Source organism: Nylanderia fulva, unplaced genomic scaffold (genome assembly GCF_048542155.1).
Source record: "Nylanderia fulva isolate GAGA-0341 unplaced genomic scaffold, ASM4854215v1 Scaffold17, whole genome shotgun sequence".
NCBI classification, from domain to species: Eukaryota; Metazoa; Arthropoda; class Insecta; order Hymenoptera; family Formicidae; genus Nylanderia; species Nylanderia fulva.
Genome location: NW_028189945.1, coordinates 4793370 through 4805722, shown reverse-complemented (window position 1 = coordinate 4805722; position 12353 = coordinate 4793370). Strand labels below are relative to the sequence as shown.

The following is a 12353-nucleotide window of genomic DNA, read 5'->3' as shown; positions in this document are numbered from 1 at the left end:
AACGTTTCAATATCTAAATTATATATAATTATATATAATCATACATATACAAGTATAAATAGAATTCAATATTAAGATAGAATCACAGTTATTGTTATGTTTGTGACTCGGGTAAAGACATTAAAACCAGTTCCTCAAGATTGGATTCAGAATCCTTTTGTCGCAAAGCCGATGAATGTGAGACATCTTCATATTCCAATCTTTTCATTTCCGTTGTTTTCTTAATAACGTCAGCAGGCTCATTAGTTTTACTAGATAACGCGTCGTCTAAAAAATAAACATAACAGATTTAATAAAGATTTGTAATTGCAATTATATCTCTGCGATATACGATGTATAACTTTTACACATACGTACCATAAAGAATATCTGCGATACTCTCTTTATTTTCGATTAGACGGATATATTTATTGTCAGCGAAAATGTCCAAACTTTCCACGACATTGGAATTAACATGCAACAACCAAAATCGATTTCTTTCCAGATTCAATCTATTCGATAGCATTTCAATACCCTGTCATGAATATTAAATGTTTTTAGCAGGAGACAAAATATCATTTTCAAGGAATCGTTTCCAAGAAATTATTTATCAATTTCATCTATAGCGATAATAATCGATACCTTGATGGAAGTGTAATCAAGACTACTGAATCTTTTGCAATTCACAATCAACGAGACATCATCTTGTTCATTTCTGGCTATACTCATTATTTTGTCGCAGAAAAATGTTACTGCGGGATAATAGAGACATGTGTCGAGCTTCAACATTATATATCTATTTCCTAAATGAGTCTATGAAAAGAAAAGTTAATTGCGTCAATTATAATAATTATTTTATAAAAATATAATAGAATTTATAATAGATTAATTTAATAGAATATTAATTAATTAACATAATATATTATTGTGTATGTGTGTGTGTTTTACATCGATACTGCATGAAACACACACGGAACATCTTAAGTTCCTCAATCTTTCACCTTATACTTGGTGATTTGAAGTGTTGGTCTCGCGGTTGGTCGAATGAAGAAAATTAGACTGAAAAAGACACCCAGAAGCAGTCCAATCTTGACGCCGATAAAAACGGACATCAAGAAAGTGCCTATCGCCGCAACAGCATCCGTTTCTTGAAAAAAATACATATATTGAATAAATATTTATATTTTTTCTTTCTTTTCATCTCAGTCAATCTGCCTACACGAAGATGCTATAATACTGACTGTATCCCTTCCAGAGCAATTTGAACATTTTCACGTCGATCATAAACATTACGGCGGTTATCAATACCGCTGATAGCGTCGCGCGAGGAATGTAATTAAAGTACGGTGTTAAGAAGCTTAGCGCCAGCAATGTCATGGTTCCTGCGAAGAAAAGAAAAATAATATCTATATATCATTTCTTACATTTTTAACATTTTTAATATTTCTTCACTTATTTAAATTAGTAGATATTATATAATAGATATTACCGGAATATAAACCCGCCATAGGAGTTTGTATGCCGCTGGCGCTACCGACTGCACTTCGTGTGAATGCACCAGTGGTGGGCATCGCCGAAACGAAGCTGCCGAATATGTTACAGAGACCGAGTGTCAACATCTCCTGCGTCGCATTAACGGTGGCGCCGATCGCTATATTTGTATTGTCAATATTTATAAAACACACCAAACACCGATAAAATCAAATCTAAGGATATTTAGCAATTATATATATCATTAAAAATTCATTTTCAATAAGAAATTTTGTATCGTGAAAAAAATAATTAAATAAAAATAATAATAATAATAACAATAATAATAATTGAAAAATAAATTATACCAAACGCTTTAGCTATTGCCACGTTCACCAGAACTGCTATGAGAGGAAGCATCACTATTCCTGATCCGTAATGAGCGCACATGTCCAGGAACGTGTAAGTTTGATTTCCCACTTGCACTGAGAAAGGTGGTAACGATACTGTGGGAAGACCTGATTTTATTTGTCCTGTAAGATATAAAGTAAAATTTTATTAATTTATTGAATTAAAAATAATTTAAAAATAAGAAATAAAAAAAGACAGCAAATATATAGTATAATTGATACATCAAATAAATTAAAAACTAATTGGAGATATCAGTTTATCAATTTTAATTATTTTACAATAAATTATTCATTTATTTCAATTCTACCATAGCTATCAATTTCATTAATGAAAAATTAATTTGCGACAAAATGGCGGCTGTTCAAATTTGAAGGTATGATTTTGCTACCAAAAATTCGCTCGTTTTTTTATTATTAAAAAAAAAATACGCAACGAAAAAACAAAAGCCACGATCGGGCACTAGATTTTTTAGTATTAAAGATGTCTACCAAATTTTATTTCAATCGATGCAGCGGTTTTCGAGATATTTTGGTCACCGATTTTAAAAATGCTGTTTTGAGAAAAACGCATTTGAAGTTTCAAATTAAGTTCACAACCAAATAATATATTTATATATATATTTATATATATTTATATATATTATTTATTTATATATATTTTGGCTTTGTATAGAGACCGCTTTTGTCCGCGTCGCAGCTGCCGTTCGATACCTGAGACCCGTTTCTGTACCCTGCTTCTAAACAGCAGGATACGTTCACACCAGTATACCTTTAAACTCACATAACTTCGTTAATTTTTGTCGAATCGACTTGAAATTTGCAGGGAATAAAAATTAATTAATTGTTACATTTATTCGATGAATCAATTATCGATACTAATGAGATTATAATTAAAATCAAAACCTGAAAGTCTAAACGGAACGGATCCTGTCGTAGCTTCAAATTGATAAGCTATTACAGCTGTTACAAGCACGATGAGAGCATTTCGACCAATAGATAAATACCAAAGTATTTTCTTTATTGCTGTATTTCTAACAGAGTTTCTCTTGTCTTTCGCACAAGGACAGTAAAAGTCTTTTAGTTTCTAGAAATAGAATCTATATCAATCTAACTCTTTTACAATTATTATATAATATATAATTTCGAAACTCACTCTGAAAAGCAGAAGAAATATGATGCTGCAGATTCCGAGGGTAACGTCGGCCAGCTGGATCTTATTAATATTTTTAAACATTTTGTACAAATTGTCCGCAGTATTAACTGATTTATATTTTAATCCAAGAAGCCCTTGCAGCTGAGAGATAATGATAATGACCGATGCTGCCGAAATAAAACCAGATGTGACCGGAACTGATATGAAATCTACCATGAATCCTACAATAAGAATCACAATAATTATAAGAATCATAATAATTGTAATAAAAGTAAAAAATGTGAATAAAAATTTCTGTATTTTAATTAATTAGATAATTTTGTGATACCTAAATTTAACATGCCCATCAAAAACTCCACGCATCCGGCCAAAAAGCACAAGAGTACTACAAAATCAATCGGCAAATCCCGCGTATACTGCAATGTCACAAGAGCCATCAAGGACGATGGACCAATCGAGACTTCTTTGATAGTTCCGAAGAAGATGTACAAGAAACCGCCCACGAAACAAGAATATAGGCCGTACTAAAACATTATACTTGTTACATGATATTCTTATAATCACAGATACATAATATAGTATTGCACTTTAATAAATATATTTAAAACAATTTTAAAACAATTTAGTACTTGAAGAAAATGTCAACGACATTTAAAAAAAGAATCTCTTAAACTTAATTTTAAATAAATGTTATACTCTCGTATTTATCTATATATTTACAATTCGCAAGTTACGTAACGTAAAATACGTAAAAAGTTTAATACTTTAAAAGAGCGGGCAGGAAAAACGAAGAAAACAAGTTACGAATACCTGTGCAGTCAAACCAGCTAGTGCCGCATAAGCTATACTCTGGGGAATCATGGTCAGGCCCAGAGTGATGCCCGCTATGAGATCCGACACAGCCTTCGTTTGGGTATACCGCGGTAGCCAGCCCAGTATCGGCACATACTTAACAATACTATCGGAGCATGATTTCTGTTGCGGTATCGGCAGTGAACAATCGTCGTCCAAAATCTTCGTGGATGCGGACATCGCGTTCGACAAAATGAGAAACTAATGAATCGAAGTCGAGAAATTTTGTTATTTTGCCGCAAGCTATTTTAAAGAGGACCTTAACATCGAATCTGGTAAACTACACGATTGTTCGAGCTCACCGCACTTTGCTTATCGTGTAATACTGGCGGCGCTCTCGCGTCAACAAGCTCAGAGTCTTATCGCGACGCATTTACCTCAAATCTTAATATAAACGGCACATAGAAATCCTATTAATTGCCTAATTAATTCTCACTCGGTTTTATAATGTGTAGTGTTGACAGTTTGATAAAGATGCGCGCAACAGGCAACCGAAAACCTTGATGCGGGATTAACAACAGCTGATGAGGATCTAACGTGCTACTACATTCTATCTCTTTAATTCTTTTGCGATATCAGACAAAACACGTAACAGCCTTGTTTCAACGCGTGACCTAAAAATTTTCCTTTTCTGTATGTTTCCTGAAAAGCTTTTGCATTGCATAAAATTTTATTGTGCCCTTTTAAAAATTGTTGCGCAAAGACTACCCAGATAGCCACAGTAATTATTATGACATCAAAATGCATCATTTTAATGGCAAATGATGCATTTTGACATCAAAATGATGCCATAATAATTACTGTGGCTATCTGGGTAAAGATATAATTGCTGGAATATGACGCGTATAATGTTTAAGATATTCGATGACAGGAGCACGTGTTACTCAATAGAGCTAGTTTACGTGGAATTTCAAACGTTTGTTATTTAAAAAAAAAGATATGGAGAGATATTTCTCTTTCGTATATACAGCGCCATGTACGACGCATTTTATTTCCATCTGTTTTATATCTAGAACAGCAAAGCGTCGTTAGCTTAAATTTTCTATAAGAAGAAAAAGTGCATCGTCAAATAAAAAAGTGTAAAGGAGATTGAAAAACGTGGCGCTACGCTGTGTATAAATATAATGGTAACATATTATGTAATAATAATAATAATAATATTAATAAAATGACAACAATAATTAATAATAATAATACAATAATGTAGCTGTCTCGTCTAGAATTTTTAAGTAAAAATCCATTTTGAATGTAGCAAGCGCGTCCTATTTTTATCTCGCGCCTGGAATACAATAATTTTCGCGAACAGTCAATAAACATTTTAGCGCAACTTCTTGTTAACTTGATCAATCTGCTCGTCGATCCTCTCAGAAGTTCCCCTGAATTTGTTCGGTTCGGGTCCAATCATCTGTATGAGTTGCGGTACCTCCTGACCACTGATCTGCGTAAAACGCGCGAGCGATTTCATACACGCGTACAGCTGTTCCTCTGCAGGACTACCGTTGAAATATTGCAGCAACGCCATCGTCAATTCCACAGCAACGTCGTCAAATACCTGGAATTTACGCATTACGTGAGAATATGCAGAAATAATGTCACATATTATATTTATGCGAGATGAAAAAAGATGTAAACAAAGAAACAAAAATATTGTTATGATGTGACGTTAACATAAGCTAATGATCAATCAAATTGCAATTATTTAAATTGCGTTTGCGGAAAGCTTTACGCTAATTTCAAAATTAATTTATAAATCTGTATTTTTTCAGTGATATAAAATTATTATTTATTATTTTTATTATATAAAATTATTATTCATTATTTTTGCGTTTTCATGGAATAGAATGTCAAATTTAGAATTAATAGAGTGAGAGTTTGCTGTCACTTTTTTAAGCTCTCTGAGTTTAGTAATCGTTAGCATGTATGTATATGTATATAATGTTCAAAATATTATCGAACACGCGCGTGTTAAGAAATCGATTGCGCGATCACGGCGCAAGACACCGATAATAATTGACGACTTACCGCAGCGCATGATTCGATCTAACATGGATTTGGATAGGTACCTTAGAAATGCTGCCTTTCGGTAAAAGTTGCCGCAGATTTTTGCTTTTGTTCATTTTCTGAAAAAACAGTATCCGATTTCTGGAAAGATATCCGTCACAGGCAGCGGTATTCGCTGCCTCAATTAGAGAGCTTCAAGTTCTAGTGCACATGCAAACGAGCATTGAGTGAGACACGTGATATCCTTCGAACTATTCTTTTTCTTATTAATGACACGTATAGAATTCCCATTCTTTTTATTTTTTTCATCGCTTGTCCGTGAAATAAGATTATCAGCAGGCGAGACGTCCATGTTGGCGATCGTATCGAATGACTTATAGATGTTTTTTTTTATTAATAAAGGCAGCACTTCTATCTTAGGGCATCATAGCATGAGCGTCGCTTGTTCTTCCTTTATCGGCAAGCACGCATTCCGAAAGCGGCATTGCAAATAAAATCGCGCATCGAAGGAGAAACAAATCAATTAATACAGCTTCATCAAGCTTCAGCATTCAGTTTCTTCAATGTGACAATTTTATTTCAAATTTGTACGAGTAAAATGTGTCAACTTTAATGCAAACATTTAATGTGCAGACTTGTAACTGTAGCTTGAAATTAAAGAAGTATAAAATATTGAAATTTTCATCAAAATAACTTCGATGTGCGAGACACTTGCGGTGAACGAGTTATAAAAGTGAAAGCGAGAATCGGCGAGAAATGAGTGAGAATGTTAATCGGAAGTCAAGGATACAGACCACAGTTTTTACCTCCTTGCAGGCAAGATTGTGAATGATGGCGGCGCCGCGAATCTGTAGGTCTTCCGAGTTCGAGAGCAACGAGTGCACCGCAACTTTGGTCGTCACCCTTATATTGCTAATGTTTTGACATTGATGTTGCCACTCGGATATATAGAGTAACCATTCCGAGCTGCTGAGGTTTTCGAACATGTTCGCCAACTGCGCAAAACAGTTCAAATTATGACTCATCTCGATGCAACTTATATTCGCAATTATTAAATTTTTTTGCAATAATTACGTTTCGTTTTACAAAATTAGCGAACTATTGGTCACAGTGAGAAAAGGACTGTTCAAATATTTTTGTACTGTTAACGTAACAAATCTGTTTTTACTTACAAATTGCGCGAGTGGAAGTTGCTCCTCTTGCGGATGTCGATCGATGTCGTACGCATAATTCATGATGATGTGTTCTCGCCTATCTTGATGTAATAACAGAATCACATCGTCCTTCAATGCGGCGACCGACAGCACGTTCAACAGTTTTACTCGCGCATTACTGTCCAGCGACTTATCATAGAGAATTCGACCTAATTAATTAAGTTGAATATAATTTACACTATTTTGTGGAATAGAAATAAAAATCTAAAATTTCGCCTTCTAAAATTCATTCTCAATAAAAAAAATTTTTTTTAAATTTAATTTGAGAAACTTGAGAGCCATCACTTTAAATGACTCACCTACAAAGTTCAGGAAATTATCGCCTAGAGCCCAGGAACCCTCATTCTCCAAAACGTATTGTCGCAGCTCGTCCATACACGTTCGTTCTTCGTCATTTAACTTTCCTTCCATGGCGCTCACCAAACCTTCATATTCCGCCTGTAAGTTTACCAAGTCCTTGAATACTATCGGTGGATCTCGGTGACGTTTCTTCTCTTCTTGTTCGCGCTTCTCGTCCTCCTCCATCTGCATTACTCGCTCTGACGGCAGCATCTCCGCGTTTTCTCCATTAGCTGTCTGTTGTGTCCCACCGACCGCATCTGATAAATAATGATACATTAATACAAAAATTATTTAAGTTAATATTATTAAAATTGTTTAAATTAAATAGAAATGTAGAACGATTCTATAGTTTTTTTTCCATTAAATATTAACATATCGTAAAGTATAAAACCAAAAATTGAGTATGATTGTTATAAGATGGGGCTGAAAATAATTCATTCTCGATAAAATTCTACGTACTTTCAGGTTCCGCCATATCTGCACAGCAATTGCTTGGTCCGGTACTGTTGCTGTCACTGCCAGTGGTCTCCTTGCTGCCCTTTTCCTTCTTTTCCTTCTTCTTCTTTTTTTTCTTTCGATCTTTCTTCGCTAGCTTCTCGTTAATGACGTTCCTCCGTTCCTCTAACGCGATCGAATTCAACCTGCGTTCAAATTGTGAAATTATTGTAAAGCAATTTGGTAAAATTTCAATAATAATTCCTCGATATGCAAATCAATACCTTGCTTCTTCGATGGCTGTGTTCAAAAGTTGATATTCCGGAGAAGTTTCCCTCTGGATCCTCGCCTCGACAAATCTCTGACCGGTAAATCCGGCACTCGAGCTACTACTTAATGTTTCTATCAATGGTCTTAAAGCCTGCCCGATAGGTCTAAAAATAGATAAATCGAAATAACTCTAAAAACAAGTCTCTTAACTTAAAAACAATTTAAAATGTTTCTCGAAAGTAATATTAAATATCAAATAATAACTTACGTTTGCAATATTTCTTCCGGTAGATCAAGGATATACTTGGGAATGCCCTTGCCCACCAGAAAATTACTGACCTCCTCTGTGAAGGTATTACAATTGTACTTGAAGAGGTGGTACGTACCCGGTCTGAAAGCGCGAAATCGTTGGTCACATAAAATCAAATATAATTCTCTCGAATAACAGAACCAAAAATCATATCATAAATATCCAAAAAAAGATCAAATAATTATCAGATAATAATTAGTCTAATAATTCTGTGACGCAATAAAATTCGAAAGATTCTTGGAGAAAAAAACTTTATATAATAGAAAGATACAAAATATTTTTAATAAATATAAAGAAGAAAGAGAGATTTAAGTTTTATCATTTAAAAAACAAACTTAAAAAAGGATTGAAAGATGTAAAGAATATTGACAAAAAGACGACTAAATGACGTGTATTTCTAAAACTTGAACTTTGAAGAAAAAACGCAAAAGTACATACGTCGAATGAAGCAACCCTCGACTCTGAAGATACTCACGCGAACGTGGAAGTTCCCAGGCCGTTTATGTACTCCAGGAAAACCGTGTAGGGCAGATAGGTCTCGCCGAGCTTTTCGACTCTCTGCGGCTCTCCTAACTCGGTGCCGCCCTGGAACAGAAAATGCCGTTCGGTCGCGTTAAAATCGCATCCAGGAAAATCGCATTGCCTCAATGTCAATTTCGCGGCAGCTGCGCCGAGTTTCGTTCGCCGGAGGAATTAGAAAGAAAGAGGGAGAGAGATCGAGGATACAGCCGCCCCCTCCTGACATTAGTGGACAGGTAATTTTAGAACAACGACAAATCTGCACTTCCCTACGAGAAACCGCCGAAAATAGACGCCCGCGGCACGCGTTGAGGTGCGATCTCTTCTAGAACGCAAAAGAAGGATGTGTGACGGAAGTGAAGAGTGAAGGAAAAACGGGAAGCAGTGGGAATAAAATGTTTATTACACGTTTTTGAGGGTTGGATCTTCCGAGAGGATTGAGTCGCGTTAAACGGAGAGACACGTGTCAATAATGCGGTACATCAATTCTTATGTTGATAGACGCAGGAAATTAATATCAGTGCGAAAAATTCAATAAAAACAAAAATACAAAATTATACAATAATCGTAGAAATAAAAAAATAGTTAATAATAGGTACTGATACATAAGATCTTTGATGATAATCGGGAAAGCTTTGCCCAGAGTCAAGATATGTCAATAGGAATTAATGAGTATTTCGGATGAATATTATTATACTTAATTAGTGTATTAAAAAAAGTTAAGCCATCTCTAGATTTCGCGGTAAACCTTTTTCAAATTTAAGAAAAGATAAACCCCAAAATTAATAATCGCGTTATTTTACAAATTACAAATGCTGAGAATCATAAACGTAAGAATTAACTCCTCCAGTTAGTTATCTTTGCAAATCTTCTACGCTCTATAAAATCGCACTCTGATCTCTTCTCAGCATCCTAAATCACTCCGCTTGACACTTCATCATTCACTCACGACAAAAAAAAACCCGGTGCACTTACGTATCAAAAGAACTCGCAGGCTCACCGATCGAAGACGAGGTGAGAATAAAGAGAGAAAAAAATTCGCGAGATTATTTCTCCTTCGAGAGCGCTTCTCCGAGAGCGGGAAACGATTCCGCACGCGGACTGCCGGGTGCTCGAAGATGCTGCGGCGGAGCCGGCGAACGAGACGCCGACGATGAAGGATGATCGCATGTGGCGGCGCGCGCACTTGCGACTTCGCGATTCGCATTCGCAACCGAATATGCTATTCAAAAAAAAATATATGAAATCAATAATAAAAGCAATAACGATCATTTTAGAAAGTAATGTCACGTCCACACAGAATTTTCTCTTCAAATTTATCCCGAAAATCATAGGGTTCCTTTGATTAATATTTTTACCACAATAAAAAATGTTAATATCTATCACAATAAGATATCAAATATGTTCGATTACATTTTTTATTGTGGTAAATATTAATCAGAGAAACTCTTACAAAATTCTTCCATAATTTTCAAAGTAAATTCTATAAGACAAAATCTCTCCGTGCAGAATCCGCAAATAATTAAAAAAAAGAATATATATATTAGTTATATCTATTTTAGGCAAAGTTTTTAGACGAGATCTTGATAACCAGATGACAAATCAATAGAAACGAGAGAGGATGAAATCTGAAAGAGCGAGCGTACTTATACTACAAACAGCTGATCGTGAATCGTTATGTGTCGCATTAGATTGCGAATATGACGGATATTTTTGTCGGAAAAGAAGTGAATAATAATTACAGAGATTATAATGTATCCCGTGTACATTTACTTGCCAGAGAAAATTGAAGAAAAGGAGAAAGCAAACGGGCCATGGATTGCAACGCGTTTAAGTAGAGATACTCTGTACTTAGACCGACAATCAATCAGTAGTCATATTCGTAATTAATTCACGAACAATTAAACGCGAATCCTTTGTTAGACGGCGCTCAATTATCAGTTATAGAATTAAATGAATTATAAAAAATGACATAATTAAATAGAATTAAATTAATTATTAAAAAAATGATATGATATTTTTATCGTGAGAAGAATATCTTAATTAATTTAGAGTTAAAATGTTTAAAATACATAGCCGGGTCATCCAGCTTCTTAGCGAATTTCATGGGCGGAAGTGTGCATGACAGTTTACATCGGTTTCACGATGTCGTAAAGCAACGCGTGTTACAATTACGCGCGCGTTAGTCACGCGTACTCGCGCGTATTTAAAGCACGTTAGTCGACGCGAATAAAGTAATACAACCGTAATGATTTCACCGTGTTGCTTTTAGACGCGCGTCGGTGTCGCGATTATTAAGCGACTGCTAGAAATAATATTTAATGTAGCTTTATTTATATATTAACGCCAGACAGTCGCGCGCGCGCGAAACAGCGAGCCTTTTTAAGCACCACTTGCAGCAAAAGTCACTCGATCGTGAAATTTTTATATTTTATTTCTCTGTACAAAACTACAATTATTTAATATCACACGGAAAATTTGGAAATTAACGCAATCGTATCTCAAAACTCGTAAACTTGACTACTTTCAGGACCAACCCTTTCACTCATCAACAGAAGGTAATCAAGAAACTACCCGAGAAATTATTATATTTTTTTCTGTACAAAAGTACACCTATTTAACATGTCACGGGTAATTTGGAAATTTACTTTCAATATTCACACGAGTATTTATATATCAAAGACATTGTATCTCGAAACTTGTAAACTCGACTACTTCAAGGACCAACCTATTCAATTATCAAGAGGAACCAATCAAGTTCCTAATCCGAGAAATCAGTTACTCCAAAACACTACTTTTGTTTGTGTCCCATTCTGACCCCCGAAGACTGCAAAACTAAGTCCGGTCAAGTGTGAAACACGGGAGCAGAATTGTTGGAGGAAGAACCGGTCTAATTTCACTATCTAGTTCAGAGAGAAAGTTAACGCGGTTGAATGATATACAGCATGCTACACAGCTGGAGCAATTAGCCACACCGACGATTGGATTTTGTCGCATGCGGGATGTATATAAGCACGAGACGGACTCACCTTAGCGGCAGCCTTCGCCCTACGTCGAATCCGGACGCGTAAAGCGTAAGACGGGTGAGAGTCGCGTGAGAAAGAGAGAAAGAGCAATTGTACACGTCCGTATCTGTCTGTATGCGTGCGTACGTGCAGTCGGGGGATTATTTTGGGATCGAACCGCACCAAATTTAGTTCCCGCTCCGAGTCTGGCGTATCGTATGGCCCGCCAAGGGACTCTCTGCCGCTCTACGACTAGGTCTTCCAATCGGTCACGACTTCGCGAGGACGAATCGACGTTCGTTCCCCGATAGGTCTCCATGCACCAAGCAACGACGGGAAGCAGCGGGACCATTAATTCTCTCGCTCTCTCGTTGATATACCCGGTTATTTATA

The 12353-nt window shown here is 35.7% G+C and overlaps 2 protein-coding genes across 8 annotated transcripts in view; both read right to left on the bottom strand.

Annotated features, from left to right (window-relative positions):
* Positions 1-4: 4 nt before the first annotated feature.
* On the bottom strand, positions 5-4738 carry LOC114944303 (sodium-independent sulfate anion transporter). The gene is made up of 11 exons (XM_029320170.2): positions 3823-4738; positions 3341-3536; positions 3013-3233; positions 2763-2943; positions 1818-1982; positions 1469-1630; positions 1221-1361; positions 981-1126; positions 622-792; positions 358-514; positions 5-267 (listed from the first exon to the last, which is right to left on the bottom strand). Exons 1-11 carry the CDS (start codon positions 4042-4044, stop codon positions 95-97), a joined length of 1935 nt encoding a protein of 644 aa, XP_029176003.2. The 5' UTR covers positions 4045-4738; the 3' UTR covers positions 5-94.
* A 76-nt stretch (positions 4739-4814) lies between these two features.
* The window catches only part of LOC114944298 (uncharacterized), a 17982-nt gene continuing 10443 nt past the window's right edge, over positions 4815-12353 (bottom strand). For 4 of the 7 annotated variants that reach the window (XM_029320160.2, XM_029320161.2, XM_029320159.2 and 1 more), the window contains 9 exons: positions 8912-9021; positions 8395-8517; positions 8141-8290; positions 7881-8062; positions 7379-7678; positions 7038-7228; positions 6672-6860; positions 5928-5984; positions 4815-5416 (listed from right to left, as the gene is read on the bottom strand). In XM_029320160.2, coding sequence (XP_029175993.1) covers positions 5183-5416; positions 5928-5984; positions 6672-6860; positions 7038-7228; positions 7379-7678; positions 7881-8062; positions 8141-8290; positions 8395-8517; positions 8912-9021 — 1536 coding nt within the window. In that variant the 3' untranslated portion in view covers positions 4815-5182. Of the gene's footprint in view, positions 5417-5927; positions 5985-6659; positions 6861-7037; positions 7229-7378; positions 7679-7880; positions 8063-8140; positions 8291-8394; positions 8518-8911; positions 9022-9955; positions 10178-12353 lie in introns of those variants that run through there. The other 3 variants (XM_085481248.1, XM_085481249.1, XM_085481250.1) reach the window with 3 other exon arrangements.

Excerpts from the sequence above, each read along its gene's own strand:
- LOC114944303 (XM_029320170.2), bottom strand. The coding sequence starts at position 4,044 with ATGTCCGCATCCACGAAGATTTTGGACGACGATTGTTCACTGCCGATA. Across the intron at positions 3,234-3,340 it reads GATGGGCATGTTAAATTTAG|GATTCATGGTAGATTTCATA; the intron begins GTATCACAAAAT and ends TTCTTATTGTAG. Across the intron at positions 2,944-3,012 it reads TATTTCTTCTGCTTTTCAGA|AAACTAAAAGACTTTTACTG; the intron begins GTGAGTTTCGAA and ends TTCTATTTCTAG.